This window comes from Athene noctua, chromosome 1, assembly GCF_965140245.1.
Source record: "Athene noctua chromosome 1, bAthNoc1.hap1.1, whole genome shotgun sequence".
In the NCBI taxonomy this organism is placed as follows: Eukaryota; Metazoa; Chordata; class Aves; order Strigiformes; family Strigidae; genus Athene; species Athene noctua.
The window spans coordinates 108,508,815-108,535,382 of NC_134037.1; the positions used below are offsets into that span (position 1 = coordinate 108,508,815).

The 26,568-nt window shown below is 40.0% G+C and overlaps 1 protein-coding gene across 1 annotated transcript in view; it reads right to left on the bottom strand.

The window, feature by feature from the left end:
• SUSD4 (sushi domain containing 4) overlaps positions 1 to 26,568 on the bottom strand; it is a 75,575-nt gene that overhangs the window by 25,751 nt on the left and 23,256 nt on the right. Inside the window, exon 3 of the mRNA XM_074926351.1 lies at positions 4,330 to 4,542. Within this exon, the coding sequence (XP_074782452.1) occupies positions 4,330 to 4,542 (213 nt within the window). The remainder of the gene's footprint in view (positions 1 to 4,329; positions 4,543 to 26,568) is intronic.

A 26,568-nucleotide genomic window follows, 5' to 3' on the forward strand; every position in this document is an offset into this window, starting at 1 on the left:
CACCCTCCCCCTCCCAGGAGCACCTGGACCATAAAGGCAACTCAGAAGAAAGGCATGACCTAGACACTATGGAGATAGCCACACCATCCATGGGTACCAGCTGGCTTGGCATGGCCTGTGCAGGTGAACTCTTACCCTCCAATAACTGTCCCTGGTCCATGATAATCCAGAAGGTGCTCGTAGGAATTGCTTGGGGAGTACTGCTTGGCATTGGCAAAAAACATGTCAGAGACCTTTCTAATACTGTAACAGTATGTGCAGTTGCAGAGCACTGCCCTGGCCCATGCTCTGGCACTGCTTTGTTTACTAGTCTGTATGTAAACTCAAACTCAGAGGTCCAGTGCTCCTGTGTATCTCACCGCGGAGCAGTGTCTGAATTAGCCTTGATTAATCTAACCACAACACTGACAGGCTGGAACAGAAAGGAACAGGGAGAAAGACTAAAAGGAACATCATGAAGCATCAGTTGAGTGCAGGGACAGCTCTTCTGGACCCCATCCTCTTAAAAGCAAATATTTAAGATCAGTATCACCTGGGTTTTTTTACTAGTGTTAAATCCATAGTACTGTGTTAGACGATAGTTCTGTGGATGGCAAACACAGTATTTCAGTGCATTTTAAAAAACACTTTCTCTTTATCGTCTTTGCTTGTATTACAACAGCGCACAGAGACTTCACCTAAGATTTGTGGCCCCTGTGCTAAGCACAGGTTGCAAAATTCATATAGCGTTTGTAACCAGGTTTAAGAATCAGCAAACACTGTGTAAGACAGATAGGAGATGGAGAAATAAAAATATTTCAGTCGTCTCACAGATGCAGAGACAAAAGCAAAGAGGAACGAGTGCTAATGTCATACAGGAAAACTGTAGCCAAACTATGTACTAGTCCACTACTTTCACTGCAGGTTTATTATCCCTGTCAGTAGGAGAACAAGGCACAGAGGACATCTCGAAGGCGTCTGCCTGCAGAAGCACTGGGAGAGAAGGGCACAGCTCTTTGCTTGGTTGCCATCTCCATGTAGACTGTAAATTTGGATTCAATCTCATAGCAAAGAGGTAGCGTTTGTTCCAAGTAGGGTAACAGTCTCAGCAGCCACATTATCACAGTGGGAGAAGATTAGATTAAAGTGTGAACAACATGACATACTGCTCTTAAACAGTAAATACAAAATTCCTACCTTAGAGCTTTGGTATTTATGTGCATAACTGCATTAGGATTGATGGAGGTTACAGTTGGAACATGCAGTAGATCAACATGACAGCGTAACTCTAAGCACACAGATTTTTGACAGGGCATTTATTGGGCACCTAGTCATGCAACTTAATTCTCGTGCTGACACTTAGAATCTCCTGCCTCTTAACAAGAAATGACAGACCTATAAAATCAAATTGATTGGATTAAGAGCTCCAGGCAAATGAATTAGTTTTAAAATCAATTACATTCTGAAACAGGTTGCTTTACTTCCTCAGTAAATAGCACTTGTTTGTGATTGGAGATTGTTCTAGTAAACACAGAACAACAATTAAATGTGCATAACAGAGACATAAAATGATATGTAACCATCCTTAGTTAAATCCAAACTCCTGAGATTAAGCTAAAATGAACTCCAAAGTATTGAGTGTTTTTACTGTTCAAGCTTGGTTGGCAATATCTGACAGTTACATATACTGGGATGAGAGGCGTGTATAGCATATCACAGCACACATGGCAGCCAGCCCCTGCCTTAAATGGGTAAATGCAACATAAAGTTTATTTTGCCTTGTGATAGCTAATGATGAATGGTAAAACATTAACTTCTTACTTCTCCAGTACTTGCTACAAATTTCAAATTTCTTTTTATATGTCATTACAGAATTTCTGCAATGAGGTCTTTTATATATGTCATTAGACAGCTGAGAATTACAAACCCTGTTATAATTTCTCCTTAACTGTTCTCCAGATGTGCCATGTTCCTACACAGCCTACCTCCCTGTAGTGCCCCTTGCTCACGATTCTGCTCCGAGTACGCAAAAGGATCACTTTAAAAAGCACTTAAGCAAATGCTTAGGTCTCGTGGATTGCTACTGAACCTTTGCTTAGTATTTCGTCTGAATCAGCGGTTGTATTGTGCATTGGAAAGAAAAATTAATTCTGTCATCTATTTTTTTTCCCTATTGCTAAAGCCTAGGATTGTTTTAATAATACCTGAGGTATTATTATACCATTAATCAGGAAAGTACTTAAGCGCTTGCTTCACTAAATCCTAAATCAGGGTCCTACTCTTCAGTCCCGATAATAAAAAGCATTTTTGTGTATGCCTAATTTTGAGCACAGAACTTTAACAAGACTAATCACATAATTACAGTTATGCTCAAGCTTAAGTGCTTTGCTTGATCAGAACATTGGCTAGCAATCCTTTTTAAATGCTCTGTGCTGTAGAGTAATGATTATCTCTTTAGCAACTGTCGTCACATCATCCATCACATTCTCATCTTCCAATTTCTTTCTTTTTTGAAAACACCTGGCTCAAGTGTTGGTCACACTGATATCAGTGGAAGTTTTGCTGTTGATGGCATTGCGGTCAGAAACTTCCTCCACAGATTTCCACTGCACTGGGGGGCTTGGGAGGAGATTTGAATATTCAGTGAAAGAAGTTAATGCTTATTTTAACAACTGTAGTGGATGATACAGGTGTGCATCAAAGACGCACATCGAAATTCCTAGAAGCTACCTGTAGTGGTTTAGAAAACAGATTTTCCAAGCATTATAGCTTTTTCTGGTTGTTCAAATACCCAGTTTAGACATATGCTGCTGTCAATCTACATGTATTTTTTCTTAAATAACCATGAGACAGGGCATTTATGAAAGGGGGCTGTAACAGAAGAGGGCATGATTTTCACACATACATTATTTTTAAAGGCATCATGTTGTTTCTTTGAAGCTGACCACTCTTATGACCGGGTGTTACTGGCCCCATTGTCTTGACGTTCTACACAGAAGCTGTGATCTCAGCGCATACCATGAGACAGCTCACAACTGTGCCCCTCACAGCTCTGTAGCCTGCAGCCTCACACATGTCCAGGAGCCCGTATTTTGTCAAGACCTCTCCTGCCAACAGGGCAGCTACCTGAAAAACCACAGACTTACCAGCTGCCTCAGGCTACTCTCTCCAGTATCTCATGCACCACTTTCACACAGACCACTGTTTAGGGTTGTTCCCTTCACATGTACCTCCTGAAAGTGGCACTCCCAGGCCTTGCTTGCTCCTGTTGTGGCATGTCCCTTCATGCACCCCTGTCCCAGCACAGAATTCTTACACCTACCCACCCATCAGCATAAACAAGTACTTGCAGTTTTTATACACACAGAGTGATGCATGATCCTATGTAGTAAGTGTGTTTATGAGCCACAGGAGTCTCTGACTGCTTTTGAATGAAGTCCATATAATTATCTGATTTTAAATGATGGAAGGCCTTCTGAAATAGAATTTATCTTGACTACCTTGAAGACCACAAGGCGATGGCCAATGACTTCAGTGGAGAAGTCACGACACTAAAATGTACGCACTTGATTTAATTAATACTTTTCATGCCTGTTGATTTTAATAGCTATGTTGACCAAAAATAAATCAACAAAAAGAACAAGTTATATCTTTAATATACTTGGTGAAATAAATTGTTTGTGATGCTTGGATGTATTTTGGCCAAAGTTTACACTTATGATATTCAAATTAATCCTGCTCTATCTAACTCCTAGAAGAAGAAAGTAATTTAACGTCCTAATTATTTAAAACCAAATCTGATTTCAAAAATGTAATACAATAAAAATAAATCCGTTCGTGTCATAGTAGTCTGAATTATCTCAAAGTAAACTTCTACTGTGACTTTAAACGTCTGCGGTTCATGTGTATTTGATTTTCCTACTTGAATCATGCACATGTCATAAACAAGAATTGTTTAAAACTCCTGATTAGTAATATATTGCAGAAAGGAGTATTAAGTGGACAGCTTTAATAAATCGTTACAGTTTACATATACTGGAGGTTTTTTTTTCTCTCTGCATCAATCTGTAACTAGTTAAAAGGAGTAATGTATTATCTTTTTTTCTTCAGATTTCTTTATGTCCCTTTCAACACATGCATGTGTCCACACACACAACCTCTCACGGTATAAATTTAACTGACAAATGAGGATTATGGATGGGAAGGATAGGAAACTAAAGTATGTATCAAATGAGACACAGTGAAATGGACTCCGCTCTTTTTTGTTTTGTACCGAGACACACAAACATGGTACATGGACAAGTGAGAAAAAACCGACATTGGTGAAGCGCTTTAAGAAAAGTGACTTACCTTCTTGTAGGCACACAGGTTTATCACTTGGTTTCCAGCTCAGGGAGCCATTAAAGTGTCTCACACAAAGTTTTTTTGAAGTACCATTAAGTCTGTATCCTTCTTGACAATGAAACCGGACCACCACACTTTCAAAGAAAACACCTGCACTGGGTGTCTTGTATCCATGTTCAGGAGCTCCAGGATCAGCACAAGCATGTAGGTCATCAAACCCTATGTCAGACAAAGATAGAATCAAACTGCGTTCATTTACTCCTCATGTAGCCATAGTCACACTTTTTCTAGGTTTTTCCATTTGATATTTAATCTTAATGGGGGCCTCATATCTTCCATTAATGACCACTAGCAACCCTACTTGCGTACTGGGTACTCTGAACTCAGGGGAGGACAAACCTCCAGCTACAGCAGAAATACTCAGGTGACAGAAATACTCCCATCTTGTTGTGCAGCTACTGATGAAGAAAAGTCAACCACACTCCTCAGCAGCTGACCTGGATAAAAATAAAGCACTTGATCCAATCTACCAGTAGGAATTGCACAGTAATGTATGTCAAATTACTCTTGGGGAATATGGGATTTTGGAGGTCTGGTACTGTCACTGGAAAGAATAATAACAATGTGTCAGAAACAGAAAGGAAGAAGGGCATGAAACCTAAGAGCCATCCAAAGACAGAGTAACCAAAACAGAAGATGAGCTGCTAGGTACAAGGAGATTTTGAGCTGGGAGGGAGCGCTACCACAGGGGAAAGGGACTCTGTGATGTTGGATGTATGTGATCCTCCTACCATGTTGGCTTGGTGGCCCTACCAAATTCTTAAAATGCTGTTATAGGAGCACTGTATTACTGCATGGATGCCAGAAGGGAGTTTGTAAAGCCTTTAACTTCCACAAAATTAACTGTGAAGTAACAAACAAAGCCCCAACAGTTGCAATCATAAAATGTGACTGTTTATCACTTTATCAAACTCATTTCAATTTGCATAAACTGAAGCTTTTTTTACTGCAAAGCAACAAAGGTTTAGTGCAGCACTGAACAAGTACTGCATACTGAAAGAGCAAATAGCTTTGCAACAGGAACAGCAGGGGGGCAATTAATGCCAGTGGGAGGGATGTCTGGAAAATTTGAAAATCATTGCATTGTAGCTTTAATGTTTTGATTTTAAAAGAATAGTATCAGAGAGCCTCAGCTACTTCCTTCATGATAAGGATGAAGTGCCTCCATGGTACAGTCAGAGACACAGAAGGTATTACAGTAGACTTTTCAAAATAAATCTCTGTTTTAGGAGGCCAAATCATTCCCTCCACCGAAGGGCTTGGTGTGACACTGTGGCAGCCAAATGGAGAGCACTGAAGGTGGTAAAAGGCTCTCGTATGTGAACACTGAATTTCTCCCTTCAGCTCCCTGGCTGAAGGCTGCTAGGGGAGAATACAAGAAGCACAAGCCAAGTCACTGTGTTGTATGTCCAACTACCTGCCTACACTGGCAGATGCAGGGCACACCATCGGGTCACCAGAGAGGACTGCATTTTCTTGACTCCATACACAGCTGATTTTATGTGAGTCCAGGTCACTGCACTGAACTCTCCCACAAAGCTACAAATTCCAGAAGGTGACCTGATGGCCAGAACCCAGCCTGAATAATTATGTGCCATGAGTGCTGGAGAGAGCCATCACCTACACTCAGCCTCTGCCTGTCTGCAGTGCTTTGTTAACCAGGGCACTTCCCCTAAAGAGGATTCACTAGTGTCTCCTCTCTTTGCTGAAGTAGAACAAGAGCAGCAGACCATCTGCTCCTACATGGTTTTACTCCTCCACGCAGTGTAGTTTATCATAGAATCACAGAATCATTCAGGTTGGAAAAGACCCTTGGGATCATCGAGTCCAACCATCAGCCCTACTCTACAAAGTTCTCCCCTACACCATACCCCCCAGCATCTCATTTAAATGACCCTTAAACACATCCAGGGATGGTGACTCCACCACCTCCCCGGGCAGCCTATTCCACTGTCTGATCACTCTTTCGGTGAAATTTTTTTTCCTGATGTCCAGTCTGAACCTCCCCTGTTGGGAGTTTAAAGCCATTCCCTCTTGTTCTGTCACTAATCACCTGTGAGAAGAGACCAGCACCAACCTCTCCACAATGTCCTTTCAGGTAGCTGTAGAGAGTGATGAGGTCTCCCCTCAGCCTTCTCCTCCTCAAACTGAACAGTCCCAGCTCCTTCAATCTCTCCTCATAGGATTTGTTCTACAGGCCCTTCACTTGCTTCGTTGCCCTCCTCTGCACTCACTCCAGCACCTCGATATCTCTCTCGTATTGAGGTGCCCAAAACTGGACACAACACTCCAGGTGTGGCCTCACCAGTGCAGAGTACAGGGGGACTGTCACCTCCCTACTTCTGATGGTCACACTATTTCTAATGCAAGCCAGGATGCCGTTGGCTTTCTTGGCCACCTGGGCACACGGCTGGCTCATGTTCAGCTGCTTCTCAATTAGAACCCCCAGATCCTTCTCTTCCAGACAGCTCCAGCCACACCTCCCCAAGCCTGTAGCGATGCATGGGAACTGAAGTGTCAGTTCAGTAGCCAAGTCAAACAAATCTCTGAACTTCACACCTGCTCATCTGTTGTATGGCTCAAGACCTCCAGTGCAAATTGCCCAAGACTCTCTATCATTTGCTAACATGATGAACAAGGAGAAATACAGTCATTATGCTCATGGGATTACACACTGTAGGCAACACTTAATAACAGAGAAGGGCTGTCCATTTTTAGGGAAGATATAAAAGGAGCTTCTTATGCTTCAGGCAGCAAACCCACATCCTTCAATAAAGTCAGTGATGATCTTAATTATTTTCCATTAATCCAAAGGATAACATGACATTTAGCTCAATTCTGTTACTTCAGTAATCTCAGAATTTGCAGTCAGGCAAAGAATATTATAACCCACCTTGAAATATGTGTCCTTTCTTACTAGCTGCATCAGGGAAAAGTACACAACTGCCTAATACTATGCTTCTGCAACAACAGATAAAAAAAAGGTCCTGAGGTCACATAAAATTTGCCTGGTAAAAAAATGAGCTAAGCTCATTTCTCAGTTTTCATTCAGTCAAATATGCAAAGTTAGAGATTTTGGGACAGTCAGCACAAAACCCAATATAGAAGGCAAGAATGTTATTTTCCCTAGTGCAGCCTAATTCTGTGACCCTACTGCCACTTTTCTGGTGACCTTTCACAAGCAAAGGTTTTCATTCCTCCCAGGGATCGTTTTGCAGTAAGTTGGTCTCTTAGGTTCTTATTCTCGAGTGCAGTTTGTGAGAAGACACATCTATCCCCAAGGGGAATTCCCAATAAGGAACTGGAACACACATGGAAAAATTGAATTATGTACCCTCTAGTTTCTAGAGAGCCAGTAGCCAGCTGTTATTCAGCTACTGAATAAGAGATGACACATGGAATCAGCACAGGATCACTGCTTCCATGCAGCATTTCCATTGCACGTTCCTGAAGCAAGGAAGAAGGAAAATGCCTCAGGGAATACCCAGTTAGGTGGGTTACACATGCAATACAGTAACTTTGCATGTTAAGATCATAGAGGCTAAATAAACAAAACCCCAGGCCCATCTGTTCTCCATAGATATCAACAGTAGACTTGACCCAAATCTTAGTCCTACTAAAATCAGCAGGAGTCACTTCTTTTTGAAGATGTGTATGATCCAGGCACAAAGCAGTGAAGCCAGTGCTGTGCCACCTCTTCCTGTGCTTTGACTGAGAAGGAGGCAAGGATATGTGCAAGGCACATACAGTGAGGCTGGCTGCTGTGCTGAGGATCCCCCAGTGCACAGAATGCACTGCAGGTGTTTTGAAGGGGCCATTACAATCTAGAGAAGCCAGGAACTGCTCTGGTTTTCACCAGGGTTGCTCCTGGTGCACACAAGAGGTGTGCTGAGTATTTTGAGAGTTTATTTAGCTGAGAGCTAAGTCCATCAGTCTTTTGCAATTTAAGTATAAACATCTGGTACAATATTCAAGAACAACAATGCTGAAACATCCCTGAAAATTGCCATTTTCCAGTTGTCCTTAATGATATCAGACTTGGACCCTTCACATAATAGACCTTCTTATATAATCTCATCTAGTTAAGCTCCACCCTACCAAAAATGACTCAATGCCTGTCTTCAATGAAATAGGGCTTGATAAATTCTTTTTTTCTCATGATCTTTAGTTTCTTTCCTTTTTCAAAGTGATGCACTTAAGAGCAGCTACTCAGAGTTGTGATACAGTGTTTTTATAATGGCAGGACTAATCTCATGTTATAGACAGGACATCTTTTGCTTTGGTCCCTTTAGAACCTGATAAAACCAGTCAAAAGTTTTCAGCCAGAGCCACAAAGTAAGTCTTTGGAAAGAACCACAAAAGTTACATAAATGTTGGAAAGCTAATCTTTTAGTTATAATAGAAAGGCATTATCCTGCAGGAAAGAGTATATCAAATAAGATAAAAAAATAACTTAGAACTACAATGGATTCTACTTCTTTACAAACCCTTCAATGAGTCTCTGGGGAAAAGAATGAAATTTTACTTTGACTACTGGACTTTTTCTCATGGTTACAAAGACGGAAGGAGGAATCATCAGCACCTACTAGTAAAAGCTATACAACAAGCTTGTCAAATAAAACAGTACATTTTCATGTTACTTATATAGTAAACATTTAGTAATATCAGCAGCCATCATCATAATCAACACTGCATGACTAGAAACGACTTTATTGGATGCTACTGTATGGCTTTAAATCCTTAAGGTAAAGACTACACAATTACTGCTGGAACTGACAATTTCAGTAATCAAAATAGCTTAGTATTTAGTCTAAGTTGTAGACCCTGTATCATGGCACCTTTAAGAGATGTTGTGTAAAGTACAATGAACAATAACACCTTCTGATAAAGTTAATGAGTACATAAGGCCACCATCACCAGTAAAACATGCACTGGTTTTGCATGATACAGGATATATTTTGGTTGTTGTATTTACCATCTTTCTACTGTTGGACCAACATGAGGTCATCAGAAAATGACAATGCTCAACCTGGATAAAACACAAGCAGTTTATATGGGTTCCTATTTTACCTAAGTTACTTGGTATTGTCATTCACATAAAAATGATGTCAAATTAATCAGAAGACTAAAAAATAAGCAATGCCCTTCTTGGGGTGTAAACTGAACCACTGTAATTCATTTGAATGGACTGAGTTTCTAGAATTCTGTGTTATAAGTTCTCAAACATACAATGATTCATCTCATCCCTGATGAAAAGCCTGAAATATCAGAAGCCAGGGGAAAATTACATATCTGTGATGACAAGAAATCATGAGAGCCACAACTGAACTTCAGACATGCCTGAAAAAAGGCAGGAGGAAGAATCCCTCAGCTCTTCCCATCATTCTCTATTTCTTCTCACCTTTTTCTCAGTTTCCTCTTTTATTTTCCTTGCTTCCCTCTTCCCTCACCTCCATATCTTACAGCTCCTTGTAAATTCATGGTGCTGGTGAGGTGATTTCTAATCTAGATTTGATGGACTTCTTCGCCTCTAAAACTGCTATATAGCATTTCACTGACACACTGCTGATGCATGTTAGCTCAGAAATGGCTGCGCTCATTCTTGAACAGAGACATCACTCTCATTCCAGTTTGTTACATACACACAGTGAAGGAAAAGTGACATATACCCTGTAATAATATTAAAGATATAGAATTTTTTCAATATTTGTCTTCAGTAGGATGGAGAATGGGCTTCTCATACAGCACCACCTGCATTTGGGTTCACTAAATCAGCAAGTTGTTCCTATCTCTGTTGGGGGTAGAGGGAGGCAAAGGCTTTGCAGTTTGTGGCAGGATCAGACTGCCTGAATGCACATTTTATAAGCAGTCTGTAAACACTGCAGGAGCAGGTTATCTTAGGCCAGCTCTTAGTAAAAAACCATATTAGGACTAAAGCAGAAGGGCCACAAGTGCAAACATGCTGAGGGCTTGCTTGTCTCATACAAAGGGAAAGTAATTTTCATCCCTGTAAGAGTTTCCGCCCTGTTTCTGTGAAAGCCACACATGCACAGAATTTCGTGCCCTTGGCTGTTCATGCTTCCTTGTTGTTGATGATGTTAATTGAACTATCCACATACCGCTGTAACAAGAAAAGGAAGGATGTGCTTCGATTAGCATCTAGCCTTGGAAGTAAAATGAAATTAGTGAAATGCCTGCTAAAATCTGAACTCGCTTTAGTTCTTTAAGGGTCACTAACATTTAAGATTTCCTGAGACTTCAGCATCTTTGTAAAACCCTGCCCTGTTTAAGATATGAATCACAGACTTCCTTGCTATCCTTGCAGAACATACTCCCAAATCCCAGCGCTGCTGGATATCCCTCCTCAGTCAGCTGAGCCTTATCCAGGGCAGCCTAACAAGCCACTGGAAGAGAGTGAGAAGTTCAAATCACTTTGTAGGAGAAACAGAACGGCAAATAAGACCTCAGGGCATGGGTACTTTGCTCAAGCCACAAGCTGGTCTATAAAATCAAGAGCACCATTAAAGTTCATTATTCTTCATGTAACCCAAAAGTGTCATAGAAGAAAAATAAGGAAAATTAGTGTGCAATGCAGTTCAGGAGCACCAAAATCACCCACCTACAATAAAAAATGAACATGCAAGCCCTGCACAAAAAGCAACAGGCTCCAAGAGAGGCAACTGATCATTCAAAAGGCTGAAAGGTTGCCTCATTTGTAATTCCCCATTTTTCTTATCTTTCTGTTTCATGCCCTCTTCTCCCAGAACCCTGGTCTCCCACCTGTGCTCTCCATCATCCTTCACCTCAACCCACCCCAAGCCAACTCACCACCTGCCCTTGCACCCTCCTATTATGACCTCCATGATCCCAAATCTTGCCCACTACCATGCTCATGACCCCTCTTTCTCTTCTCCTCAGCGTGCACTTGGAAAGGAGCAGTCACGCAGAGATGCTCCTAAGAGCAACGGTCAGCTCAACCTTAAAATCCCTACTCAGGCATGACAAGTCCCTGGGCACTTTGGTGCTAAATCAAACTGACATCTCCCTGGAAAGCCTCGGGATTGCGGCTCCCTCCACAGTGAGCACAGGGGAGGGAACATGCGGAGCCATAAGCAGGACAAAGCACCCATGGAGGGCAAAAGGGGCCTTCCGGGAGCCACGCTGGAGCTGCTTCTGCATGGGAGCCTCGCCAGGGAGAAAGGAGGACGAGCCGCAGCATCAGCAGGGCACGTTCAAGGGCTGTGCATAGATGATTGCTGATGTAATAACAGCATCTCTATTTCAGGGGTCACGGCTTCAATTAGTTAGTCCAATTATTGTTCAACACTCAGGGATGATAGCACACTCCAGCTGGCGCTTGACCAGTGTCATGCAACAGGGAACAAGATGAATTTTCTACTCATGGAGGTGATCACCATTTTTAATTCTGAATGTGAACCTTGATACACGATTCTTTTATTGCCTTGACATTAGGCTAATGCATGAGGAAAAAAACACTTAAAATTGATGGAAAAGGAAGACGTACTTCAGTAAATCTGCAGAGCACTTCAGTAAACCCACAGCAAACTAAAAAGATACATTTGTTTTTTCTCAAAAATCAGTTTCTTCTAAATAATGTCTTAAACAGTGCAGGTCTGTCCCTTTAATCACAATTAATATAGCTATGTCATCTTTGTAAATAAGCCATTCCATTTATAATGCAAGATGCACTTGTTGCTTCCAGCATTTTGTAATCCAGCAAGTCTGACTGCATAATTTATGAACCATTATGAAACGTCATATGCTACTGGGTGATCCTCTGAACTTCCCATCACTTAAATGAAAAACAAAAGGCAGAAAGTAAATCTGCTGGTGGTTCTGTTGACAGAGCTCCGTTCTTGTATGTTTTTATTACAGAAAGTTACCATGGCTATCCTGGGGTATGATTCAGGGTGAATAAAAGCCAATTTATCAAACAAGAAATCCCACAACCTCCTCCCAGTTCCTAAACATTTAAACTGGATATTTAGTTTTCGAACAAAGCCATTGAAAATTGTAACACTTGCACGCTAAGGCCTAAACCGAGTCTAGTTCAAATCGAGCATTAGGCAGAAATAACTAAAAACCTGAAGACAGAGTTTGTTCAGCTTTCTGCAAATATAAGGTGAATATTTTCTTCCTTTCCATGTATTCAGCTAGTTCAGTTTCATGACTAGTTCTGTTAAAGCTGCAAACTCTACCAGGAATTAAAAAAGTATAAAACTATGTTTTTCTTTTCTATTCTGTGAAAAGGAAATAGGTGAGAATGAGTGTCTTCTCCAATTTCCTTGTTACAGGTAACATTTCACGTTTCTAAGTGAATTTAAGATACAAAATGTGCTTAAATAACCTTTTTTTAATGCATATTTTTTTATACTTCAGGTAATTCTAACTACTTTAAAATAATTCTTCTTTAAAATGGTAGTTCCATGCTTCTTACCTGAACCCTGAGTACCTATGAGTTCTAATTGCAGACAAACACACTTTGACATAGACGATGAATTTCTGAAACAATCTAATTTAAAAAAAATAATCAAATAACCTATTTTAAACATAATAAAAACAAGGATGCAGTAAATGCACGTTAAACTCTATATATGCTTCAATAAATGGGCACATACCTAACACATCCTCCTATTCCATATGCTGATAAGGCACTGCACTAAAGATGTTATTTGCCAACACGTGCTTGTTGACTGGTGACCGATAAGAATCATCATAAAGAAATAAATATGTACAGAACCAAAATATAAATCTATCACTTATGGAAAGATTTTCTTTTTACTGATATAAATTAACGTGGGCTCATTACTTTTATTTAAATCAACCAACCCCACTTATACTTTCATCCTCATATGTAACATTTTATATATTATGTCTAAGGATTTCATTAGAGTCGCAATATTGTCGATGTGGGAATCCAGCCTTAGGTCACTAAAGAGGATTAATAACAACACAGAAAACTACTAATAAAAAAGCACCAAATAAAATAAAACTATACTCCCATAATTTCAAGAATGTTATGGGCCTGCTGTGTTTTTAAAAAGCAGTATCTAAGTATTGTTGTTTATCTGTCCCATATTTTTAGTACTCTGGAAAAAATTAATTACCGTTACCAAGAGTTAGTTTAAGCATTTTTAGTCTAGACAGACATCCCTTAGGAAATATAGCAAAAAAACATAAAAAATGAATCATGAGCTAGTTACTATAGTAATATTTCTTCTAGGCCAATAGCATATAATATTATTCATCATAGCAAATCTAAAGTAATGAAATGTCACACTGTTCAGCAGAGATCCTTGTTTCTATAAGATGAAGGAATCAAATACTCAGAGGTCTGAGTTGGGGGGTTGATATTTATGTTCTAATCAAATACAGACTTCCCTAGATAATGCTATATTTTTATTGCATACAACAGTATGTTAATGCAACAATTTTTGCTTTTCAGCTGTGCTATAGAAATTGATTTTATACTTTCACAAGAACAGGCAGAATTGGATATAGGGACAATCAGGATTACTGTGTGAATATTATAATATTAAACTTTTAAATAAAGTGCACACTAGAGAAGGCTGAGAACACAAGGGATTAAAAAAGCTGGTACATACTCAAAGCAGGAGAGCAGATAAACACCATTTCCAGATTTTGTACTTGATTCCTTATCACAAATCCTCTGATGCTTTTGATGCTACTCTGACAGCTCTTATGCCCTACAGGGATTGTTCTCTATATGCACCTACCCATGAAACGATGACCTTTCCTCTTAAATGGAGACTTCATTGTATCCATCCATTTCCTTATTGGCCTTTTCCTTTGGATATGCTTTGTGTGCTGCTACATATTTGGTTGGCCTTGCAAAGTTGGGACATTATTTACCCACAGGTCTAGAAGATGTAAAGGAGGGCAAGGTGGTTTTGTGAGTTCATGAGGTATTTTCCACATGAGGACTGCCAATGCACCTTTCACATTTGCTTCAGGTAACACCACAACACACTTACTCAAGTAAAGCTTTGAGAAAGCAAGCAGATAATATCCACTGGAAAAAAAACACCCTGATTGCTTTTGGTCCTAATCTGGACCCAGGGAGAACTTCTGATTTCCTTCTATATTGAAAAGTGACTTTATGTTTCTATGTTCTGCTAGTACTGTTAGCATTAACCACAGGTTTTAGTTTGTTCTTTCCCTTCAAGGGAATGCATTGACTGATTGTTGTTTTCCAAGAATGAGACAAACCCACAAAATTGTATAGAAAGGAAGCAGGGATGCAGCTGGGCACTGATAATGAAGCAGTTATCATACCAAAATGCCTTGTACTTAAATTACTCATCTAAAATGCTCTTTCCTGTGAGTTATTCTGTCCATACTGAGAAGACTGGAAAAATCAGTAGTAAGTTAGGATGATGCAGAAGCACATTTTTTTCATTTATTTTTGTTTCATAATCGTGTTCAATTTAATTCCTCAATACAGGGTAAAAACTCCCTAAAATTTCTCCTGTTTAAACAGTTGATCAGGAGTGGGACTGTAGCATGCAGGGCTGTCTCCACTAAAAATCCTCGTGTGCCCACTTTCCTGGTGCAGTCATACCCAACGACCTCCCAATGGCTGGAAAGAGAAGGCAGGCTGCTTGCAGCATCAGAACAAGCAACTCAAGGTGCAAAGTCACAGAAGAGCTAGTTATCAAGATGGAAACATTAATAATTAAAACGCTGTGTCACTACAGAGCCTTCATATTTAACCCCTAAAAAAAAAAAATCCAGAAAAATAGCAATGACAAATTTTACTGGCACACTCTCAATTTTTGTGGCATCATCAAAGAATCATTGGTGTGTAAAGTCCCCCCTGGCCCAGTATTTCCCCTCTAGCCAGCTTCCCATCAATTCTGAAATTCTTCTATTAATCCAAATCTTCACATTTACTTTCCCTGGTGGCAGTTTATGAAAGTCAAGATAGACAATGTCTGCTGCATTTCCCTTCCCTGGGAAACCAGCTGTCGTCTCAGGAGATTAACAGATTAGTCTGACACAATCTTTATTTAATACATCTATGCTTTATTTTATATCATACCTTCAAGACTTTTAATCTCTCTACCTGAAAAAAAATTCTAAAATCTTGTGAATTATTGAAGTGAGAGAACCAACTCCCTGATTGCCCAGATCACAGGGTTTTCTTCTTTTTTTTTTTTTTTTCTTTTTTTTTTTCCCTTTATTCTGTGAGTATTACAGATAGTGTTTTAGGGCACTACTGGAAGTTACTCTCTTTCAGTTACGGATATAGCAGTGAACTTACACAGAAGAAGAGGAAGCTGAGGACAGAAGAGAAACCAAAGAAACCGGAGGAGGAACAGCAGGAGCGACTTGGCAAAGGTATAGAGATAGGATGTAGTGACATAGAAAAATATGTTAGCCTGAAAGCTGACTGACAGCTGTTTGCATGGTGAAACAACTAGAAGATAAGAGAGAAGGAGATGGGAATACAAGAAGCAGCCCAACAGGGTTCCCAGTAGGCTAAAATGAGGAACCGGAGAGAGACAAGAGAGAAGAGAGGGGGAAACCCTCAGCCCCAGGCAGCAGAGCTAAGAGGGTGGGCAGTGCCTGAAGCACTAGTAGGGCATCATTGTCAGCAAGACGCCTGACAGTTTTGGAGGCTGGCAATATGCTATGACAGACTTCCCAAGGGTTAATGGCTTATCCTTTTGGCCCAGAAGAACCTGATTTTTTTTTTTTTTTTTTCTGCTGACACCTCTAAAAACTTCAGACTCCATAATGATGCTGCATTGACAACACTGAAGTTGAGACTGTCAAGTGAAATCTAATACACTTTATATAATATATACACATCACTATTAGTCAGTTGAAAGATTGAGAGTTATGGCATTCATGTGCACAGATAATAGGTAATGCTGAGCTACCTGACGCTCAAAATATTTTTATAAAAGCCAATTTGAATATCACATATACTGGTTAAAATTTAAGACTATGGGCTTTTGTTCTTCAGAAAGTATTCACATTCCTACCTATCATGAAAATAGATTCTCATCATTTTGAAGGACTAGAGGAAGAATAAACCGATATTAATTTTTTTTTATGGTACTGTAAGTTGATTAGCTGGGAGCTAGGAAAGGTCTAGAACTAGCAAAGTGATGGTTCTTTGTTCTTATTCAAGGGACAAGAGTTTTAACCACACAAACAAGCAATTTATTTAAAACTTATTTTTCTTAATAGATATTAATTTGAGGATTTCTGCAGCTTCCTTTTCCCCGGAGTGTTTAATGGTTCTTTTCAGAGCAAAAGCTGCAGCAAACCTAGTTAAAATAAAAAGCAGGCTATACACAGATCCATACATATGCTTTGCAAGAAACAGGAAGCATATCCAGATTTATATGTGTGCCAGTCCCTTAGGATGTCATAATTGTGTTTGTTCTTTTAATAACTTTAGGCTCCAGTGATCAGAATAAAAATTCTATGCTGAAGCTAATGCTTCATCCTTAGTTCACCTCACTACCCTGAATTATATAGTAAGCAGACTTAAATAAATGCAGGAGTCTGGCTCCCTCCTTACATCATAGACTCCAGCCATGCACATAATGGGTTGCCTGATTTAATTCAGGGTCTCTCTTTTCAAATCTTACTTTGTTTTTACAAAATATTTGGCTCAGCCATTTCTTTTTATAACTGCACAGATTTTCGAGCCTGCCTTCCAGTGTTCAGTGAATTGCAGTCTCCACTGATAAAAGCAACACATCAAGCTTCCTGACTTGCAAAAGCAGTTGGGTTATTTAGACAATTATGTTCTTCCTAATTATTATATCTACATTTTACATCTACAGCCTCTTTCTATAAATGTAGCCCAAAATACTGAGTTAGTTAAGCAGCTTATTAAGTAGGCATGGCCTTCCAGTAGCTATTGTGACTACAGCATGCCAGTACTAATCCTATCATTATAAATTATTTTTTACTCCCATAACCAGACTACGGATTACCTTATAATGAAATCAGGCATCTATATAACAGTTTACATGAGGGCCACTGAAACAAACAGAAGTAGGTCATAAACAGCATGGGCTAATGGCATAGTGGTGAGTAAAAAGCCAAATCCCAGTAAGTCCAATATGTCTTACTACATTAAGGTTAAAGTGAGCTGAATGTGCCACTTGCAGTTTTTGACCACCTTAGAAAGATTTTTTTTCATAATCTGACACCATCTTGAACCTCATTTGAGACTAGAGATGAACTGCTTTAGGAAAGTCAGACAATTCTTGTAGGCCTTGCTGGATTAGGCAGGACTAACAGCATTGTTTTGTTATGCATAAAATTCATGGGTATTTTTTGCCTCAAATAATTCAAACACAATTTCACGATGAAACTCTCAATTTGGCTGTTGATAATGCTGGTAGAAGAAGAACACTGATAAGGCCTCTGCACCAGTTTCCTGACCATTAAACTATCTCACTCCTTTGCTTTTCATCATTACCAGTTTTACGGTCCTCCTGAGAACAATAACGATGCTTTTTCCATATCTGCTCTATTCTCACCCAGCTTTCTTCTGTGGCTCTGTTGGATGCCACTTTCCAAAAATCTCTATTAAAATCTTTTCCTTTCTTCTTTTCCATTCTACCTGACGGGAGTCACCCACCATGGCTTGGCATCTAGCGTTTGGTGCCAAAAATGCCTTTCTAAAACTGCCTCAAATCCCATGTCTCCTTATTATTCCCAGTAACATCTCTGCTCTCGTGTCAATCTCTGCCAGTACCCTGAGGGCCTTAATGGCACTGGCTGGCCTCACCTGGAACCCCCACTCACACCCTCTGCCCATGGCCCAGGAGCTCCAGGTGGCTCAAGCCTGGGCTCCCAGACCTTGCCTGGGCTATGCTGTTGGTGTGCCTGTCTCCATCCCTGGCCCTGGCCCTGTCTTCTGGTGGACCTTCGATCCATGTTGTAGCCCTGTCTCCTGCTGCTCTGACTGGGTGGGCCCTGGACCTGGTTCATCCCCTGGCTGTGTCTGGGGCTGCCGATGGAGCCCACTACCAGCCCTCAGATCTGCTGAGACTCTGTGGGACTGTGCCCTGGTCGGTGAGGGCACAGCCCCAGTTCCCTTCACTGCTTTCCTTTCCTTTCTTTGTGAAGTTCCAGCCCCTCATCCTGTTCTTCCTCACCATACATCCCTATTCTTGGTTCTTTCTGCCCTACCTTTCTTCCTACATTCTCCCTATGATATACTTTCGGCTGCTTTGTTTTTTCTCAGGCTTGCATTTACCTTTTCATGACACCTCCCTATCCCTCCATTTTCCCTCATTCATGTCCAGTTGTGTTTCAAACCCCTTCTCAAAACACCACTTATTTCATTTATCCTTTGCCAGGCACAGCTGCTTTCCACTTTGAGGGTTGTTCCCCATGAGGCCTTTGAGTTTAGACTATAATATCCAAAGACAAGAAAGCATCATGCCACACTTGGTGGTCTCTTACATAGAGTACTCTAACTGTGGCCTGAAAATTTTCATCTTTTAAGTATTTTTTTACATTCCTGGAAAAACCTCACAGGTACCTTCTGGAATTTCTTCAACTGCAACTAATTTTCTATGAATATGTTGCTGTACCTAAAAACAGAGAGACTGCCATGGATCTGGTTTGTCTTATTGTTAAGAAATACTTGTTCCTAATATGAAAAGAAGTAGCTCTGCTCCTGATTTCTGACTCAAGCCAGTTCATAGCCCACATGCTGCTCACCAGAGATGCATCAATCATCACACATCAGTCAGGAGTGACCACCACAGGTAATGACAAGTTCCCACACTGAGACATCTCAATGTGTGAAGCGTATGACTTGATCTAAAGATCTTTCCCACTCACAAAGCATGCCTATCCTCCATGTCTTTAGATCTACTGCTCTTATAAAATGCAGCATTTTGTGCCCTACCAGCATTATGTTGAAACTAGGCGCAGATATGGGAATGATAACTATATTGTTTTGTTAAAGTTAAATGAAAGGCTAAAGGACATATACACAGTACTGTAAGGGGATAAATGCCAGCCTCGTGTTGCTGTCTTAATATGGGACAAGCAACTTCCCCCTTAGCCCAGATACTACTCAGCCTTTAAGGAAGAACCAATGTCACTTACTAGCCCTTGTCAAAGTGGTCTGCTGGAGAAGCAACCTGAATGTTTTGCTATGCTAGGGTTAGGCTTGACTCAGTAAGCACAACCCTGCATGCCACTCAGAAAGCAGCTGTGATGAAGGACAGAGCCTGCACACCAGATGCACATATACACATTCACCTATGTAAACGTACCCTGGGCTTTAGCTTCAGTCGAAACAGAAGGTTGAAGGATTCTTCTAGACACTTCACTCTTCTTCCTGCCTTGCTCATTCAGTTATACTGTAAATTTAAACAACTTCTTAAACTTGGTTGAAAAGGGACTTTCTCAGAAAAAATGCCAACAAGGCAACGTTATTGATTGCACCTGATTCTCTGAGGGAAATACAAAAGCTAAGTTCCTCTCACATGCCCAGCACTTCATAAAACAATCCACCCTATAGCTTACTTAATGCCTTACTAGACATAATGCTTTATAACTCAGTTATCTTAATGAAAATAACTATATATACATATGTCCTTGCACATCTTAAAACTCAGCATGTTTCCTATGTCATAGATACAAGTACGCATACAGTATACCACATACATAAGCTTAAATGGAAATGAAGATTGAGATAAAATGACTGTATCCTATAGAAAACTTGAAGAAATTGCTACTTCTCAAAGCCTCTGTATGCATGTTTGTCTTGAAACATCTCAGCTTTCTCTTAGGTGTCAAGGGATGTTGTCCCAACTTTGTCAGCTGTCCTACATGGTATGGAGGAATTACAAGTACAAATAGTCCAAACTGGGATGAATTCAGTATTTTTAAAAATTCATTTAATCAATAATCAGGTAGACTTAATCTGAAGCCAAAATTCACATCTTGTTACACTTAATTTTGAAATACAGCATCCCCAAACGAGGGAGGAAATTGGTTTTGTGTGATTTATAACAGTAATGAAGAGGTATATTCTTTCCAGTAATGACACTGTATGACATTTTCTCTTTTGGGGGTAAGCTTCTGAAGTATTTTAATCTGTCTCATATACCATTACAGACTTCAGCAAACTGTAAAATCCTCAAAAGAATCAGGACTATATATAAATCCAGTAATAACCCACAATCATATCTCCATTTTGGTTGTATTTACATTGTAAATACGAGGCTTCTTCAAACCTTCACCAACTGGCAGAAATATGCCAAGTATATAATTCAGTGGGCCATTTAAAGGGATTTTGCTGTAAATTATGACCGCTACATTTGTGGGCACCTTCCAGTACCCAAGAGTGGAAGGGGAGAGGCAGAATGTGAAGAGCGGGGAGTGCAGCTTTCAAACTGAAACCTTCCAAGTATTTGTTCATGACCTACAGAAAATGGATGAAGCGGACAGCATAAGCTCTATGAGTACAAATGGGAACGGCACTACTTAAAACCAGTCCTTGCTTTGGCAACTGGAGGAGATGTCAATCCTGTCTCTTAGGCTGGCAGAGGCTGCCCGGAGCCTTGTTTAAGACGGTGTCTGTACAATCAATCTATTGTGGAATACCTAGGAAGCGTGTGGCAGCTGAGCTGCGGCAACAGACTGTGCACGCTCTTCGCCCATGAGATGAAATGCATTAGCTTTAACTTCTTGCATCCAGCCTATTTGCCAGATGGATTCCTAACAAACAGCAGAACTGAACTGCTGAATTATTTTACATATGCTTGGAAAGCCTGGGAAAAAATAAACACAAAAGAAGTAACTAATGGGAATTGAATGGTGCATTTTGGAGTGCAACAGACTCCATCACTATTCGAAAAACCTCTGTACATTACAATCCTATAAAAAAAAAATAAGGTCAAAAGTCAAAGTAGTTTCCCATGCTAAGTGAGATAACAAGTCTAATTTTTTAGATAATCAAAAAGAGAGGCTGTGTTTTGACTCAGTAGATTTCATGTCCTGTTCCTATCTGAGCATACTGCTCAATAGCAACGGTGTACACGTGTTAAATATGAGATTTAGCTCATATTGTGCTGCAAATCCTTCAGCTATCCCTACAAGAAATTACCTTCTCCCTCTTCAGTATGAATCTACATTGCTGCCTCTGTACAACAGCTGCATTATTATTATTATTTCTTCTTTTGGTTTGGGCTTTCAATTTTACTGGGTACTTTGCTTTTTTCATCTTCTTTTCTAAAAAAAACAAAAGCCAAATTAAGTTAACATAGCCACCAGAGGGAGCCTCTGACACCTTTCTAGAGAAGAAAAAAACTATTAAAAATGACAGAGAAATTAATGAAAATAATTATAGTTAAGAAATTGAATTCCAAGAAGTAGCAGCTTTGCCTTAAGACCAAATTCTATTTCAGTGTAAGGTTTTGTAAAAAGATGTAATTTATGGCATAACTGGCTCCTTTGGATATGGAAAGCATACAGAGGGAGGACAAGAATCAGTCTGGGATGAGAACAATTTTGATTAAGAGTTGCTTCTTCTGAAAATGCAGCAACTCTTCAGTCTCGTTAAGTAGCTAGAAGCAATTCAGGTTACTCAAGAGAGCTAGCCTTTTGCAACCAGATATTAATATATAAATACACTAAGGTAGTAGAATAGTATCAAATTTTCACAATCTAAACTTTGTAACGGATTTTTCAAAAGAAAAAATATAGTTTGTTTCCTATGTACGAAGCCTGTGTCTATATAGGTTTTATATGCATCATGGCTGCCTTGACGAGCAGATGGATGAAAGCAGTTTTTCAGAAAAGACAGCAGTTTTCTCAGGCCTCTTAACATTTTGCACAATCCCTCTCATGATCCCTAGACAGCTGACCTTCAAAATGTCATTAAAAATATGAAATATTAAAAATACTCTGCTACTGCAGAGTAGCATCCGTGTTTTAGATCCTATTATTTCCATGGCTCTTCAGAAGAAATCTGCTTTAAAGCAATATTGTTTAGAGAATGAGAAAGGATATAGTATGTTTGTATCTGGTATCTCCAACAGTTCATTTATTGAAATATTCATTACTTGTTCTCGTCCCTAAACTACTTTTGAATTGCTTATGCCATTTTTGAGAAGATGCTTGCCATATAAAGACTTTATATGTTGTTACTCTTAACTATCATTCTTCTCACCAATAAATTTAGCCAGAGGGGCTTTACTTCACAATGGAAAGAGCTTATGTTTTAGTTTATTTAGGCTGGAACTCGGATGTTTCCTTTTCTCTTCCTACTAACAGAGGAGAACGTTGCTAACCAAATACCAGACATTGCTAGATGATGCATGGTACTTACCATACTCTCTCAAGATGCTTCTCTTGTATGCTAGGGTACTTCAGTTCCGGATTTTTTTTTCTGTAACTTAAGTAAATATCCTGCTTCACTGCATACTGGTAACACTGATCCTTTGAAGCTATCTTTCTTTCACATATTCAAAATAACTCTACACAGGCAACCTGGGTTAAAATAAGTGATAATCTTGAGAAAGACCACAAATGTCCATAGTGGGCTCAGACATAAGAGGACTAGAAGAATGGCTATACGAGCAAGCCTAACTTTAGCATTCTGTAACCTGAGGGTTTCTGCAGTCCAGTGTCCTTTCAACCTCTTCTAGTATGTCTTTAACTGAGTATGACTTTACGAAGGCAAACTCATGCTTTCCTTCATGTTGCTCTATTCTGACCCACACTCTTCTGAGCAAAAGGGTAGCTTCTGCCTCGGACTCAAGCCCAGTTACTCCTTCCCCTAGATTACAAAGGGGAAGCTACACCTTCTCCTGCAACCTGAAGCTCCAAATGCGTGGGGCAGGATAAAACGCAGTGTAGAAATACTGAGATGCTTTCGCAAGCACCTAAATGCCTTTTCAGCACTGCAAACCCTGGTAATTAATTAATACAAAATGTAGCACATTGGGCACAATTAGGTAGTTTAAAAATCTTGTTCTAACATTTCCTGAAATCCAAAGCTATGAAGCCAGAGATAAAACAAGCACGGTGAATTTCAGCTAAATGGTTATAAAGTTATAGGGCACTGAAAACAAGGATTCCTACTGAAGCAGCTTTAGCTACAGGCATCACTTCCAACTCCACCTTCCTCAGCACAGCACAGCCCCTCTCCACTACACAGCTGCTCATCACACCTAATATAATCATGGTTATATAACCAGCTCCAGCACAAGGCACTTGATATAAATGTTGATGTCATGGTGATTTTTAAAAACAACATTTCTATTAACATTCTGTCTCCAGCTTTCCCAGCTGGCTGACTGCAGACCATTTCCCAAGATGTTCCAGTTCCTCCCTGCAGAGCTTTCTCATGTATCTTAATAATAATTCATAACATTTCTATTGCACCTTTTACTTTGACTCCCACTGACATATTCAGCTGTGACTTTCAGAGCAACAGTAATATTGTTGTAACTGTGATTGCCTTCAGGATACACCAAGGCAACATTTGTAGGGAAAAGAATACATTTTGCTAGACCAATTAAGATAATTATAAAAAATGGACCAGCTCGCAGTCACACAAGGCCTTCCTCACAAAGTCTGCTGTACTGTCTCTACTACAATTATGAACTAGAAAATGTCCACTGAATGGCATGCTGGCCAGAAGATTCAATTGATTGGGAATGCAAACTAACAAGGTTGCAGGAGTTAAAAGTTTGCAAAGATCTTATATTTAGAACAAGGAGCAAAATCTAATCAAACTAGAAACATATTTTCAAAAGCATCTTTCCTCTCTCTCTTGTCATTTGTCTCTTCATGGACCTCTTTCACCTTTTGATATATACATGGATCAATGAGTAACTAAGTTTTATGCAGAAAATTAAGAGACCAAGAAATACATGTCAGAACAAATAAAATAATGTAGATCAATCTAACACAAAAGCAATAAAGGAGAAAATGAGATAAAATCACTTTGTGGATCTGTTCTTAGCATTCCCCCCCCCCCCCCCCCCCAACCCCCCTAGTTTCAGGAACAAGTACAGCAATCAATCACATGTCAACATAGATTAGCCTATGTCTAGTAGCATACATGCAAGGCCAAAATACAGTGAGAAAACATCAGTGAATATAGTCTAAAATGCATAAAAAGTATTTTCCTTTTGACATGGATGTAAAGTGCTAGCAAGTAAAATAACAGTATGCTTAGTTAGAGGGGGATTGCAAATTTCTTCCATGGCCCCAACAGTACCTCTCCTGCCCCAAGTAGTTAACTTCTACAACCAAATACAGTTCAACTTCCAAGATTTCACCCAAAACTGGCATCTCTGCTGAGACTCTGAAAGGTCATGAGGAAACTATGTGTGATGCAGACACCTGAGCAACTGAAAAATCCATTTTACATTTGTGAGGTCATTTAATACGTATTTAGATGTCAGCAATCCTTTGTCACTGTTGAACTAAGGACAATGAAATAGGAGCTTAAAATATAACTGTTTCTTTATCCCTCTGTTCAGATTCAAGGTTTCAAGGCCATTGTGGCTTTTATGTAAGCAACTATGAGACTGCCAACAGAGCAGTCATTTTATTGCTATACAACAAAAATGTTGTCTCTACACATTCAGAATCAGATATGGGAAGAAATGTCTCAAAATGCATATATGTCTATGAAATCAGCCATTTTGCATCTTACTTCTTAAAACCATTCATTTAATTTGTGTGTCCTATATGCTTTCCACACTGGAGAGACCTTTGATCCTATCTCTGCAATGGAGGAGAAATACTTAAGATTGATTGTTAAACACCACCTAACTGTAATACCCAGCATATTCCAATAAAAGCTAGTTCATATGACCTTCTACATCTTTGTTTAAACCAGTCCGGGAACACTCCTGCTAAGCCATCTGTTCCTATAATCAAAGCAACAATACAAGGACATTGAAGAATGTGAGCTGTGCCTTAGCAGTTTGGTCCTACTTGCGCCAAGGCAGCATACGGTCCTGTTGTGTGTTCATGAAGACACCAACACAACCAACTCTTCCTCACGTCAGCTGAGGATAGTAGCCAGACTACATTTAAAACAACTATGTCAGTCATAATAGCAATAACAGTGATGATAATAGTAATAACAGACCACAATATCACTGCCATACATAATGTCTCTAGAGGGTTTTTTTTTTAATTTTCTAATTGTCATTCCCTTTACTTACACTGCACTATAGACCTTTAACTCTGTACTGAAAAAGTTGCTAAATTGTTTCACCTTGATCAAGTGCACTTATTCTGACTAAAGTTAGAAGAGATATGAAAGAAAGGGGAGGAATGGTAGATTGCATGCTGCTAGAATTAAGTATTTCTTAGGCCGTATTTTCAGGCTGGAATCATTCAGGCTCTTGAACATGAGCAAAAATGTCCGTGTGTGTATTATACATGCAAATCTTGTTGGATACACTTAAAAAATTCAAGTAGCAGGTCTCAGATCTTCAGCTGCTTCTTTACATTAGGAACACACCTCAGCCTTGCACCCAACTTGCTGCAAGTCCTGCGCATCATGTTCAGTCATTCCACAACTATATAATGTCTACATAGCAGAGTGTGTCCTTGACAGGAGCGATAGACAAGTCTGATAGGGAGGCTTCCTCTGATATGTGTTGGTATGTGGTATGTCACAGAACAACGGAACCGTTGAGGTTGGAAGGGACCTTCTGATCATCTAGTCCAATGCCTCAGCTCAAGCAGCATCAGCTAGAGCAGGCCACCCAGGACTGTACCCAGTCAGGTTTTGAATATCTCCACAGACAGAGATTCCACCACCTCTCTGGGTAACCAGTGCTTGGTCACCCTCACAGAGAACAAGTGTTTCCTGATGTTCAGAGGGAACCTCCTGCATTTCCATTTGTGCCTGTTGCCTTTTGTGCTGCCACTGGGCACCACTGAAAAGAGCCTGACCCTGTCTTCTTTACCCTCTTCCTTCAGGTTATTTTTATACATCAATAAGACCTCCCCTGAGCCTTCTCTTCTCTAGGCTGAACAGTCTCAGCTCTTTCAGCCTCTCCTCACATGAAACATGCCCCAGACTCTCTCTCTTCCTAACGCAGCCCAGGATGCTGTTGGTTGTCTCTGCTGAAGGGCACACTGCTGTCTCATGGTCAGCCTGAGGTCCACCAGGAC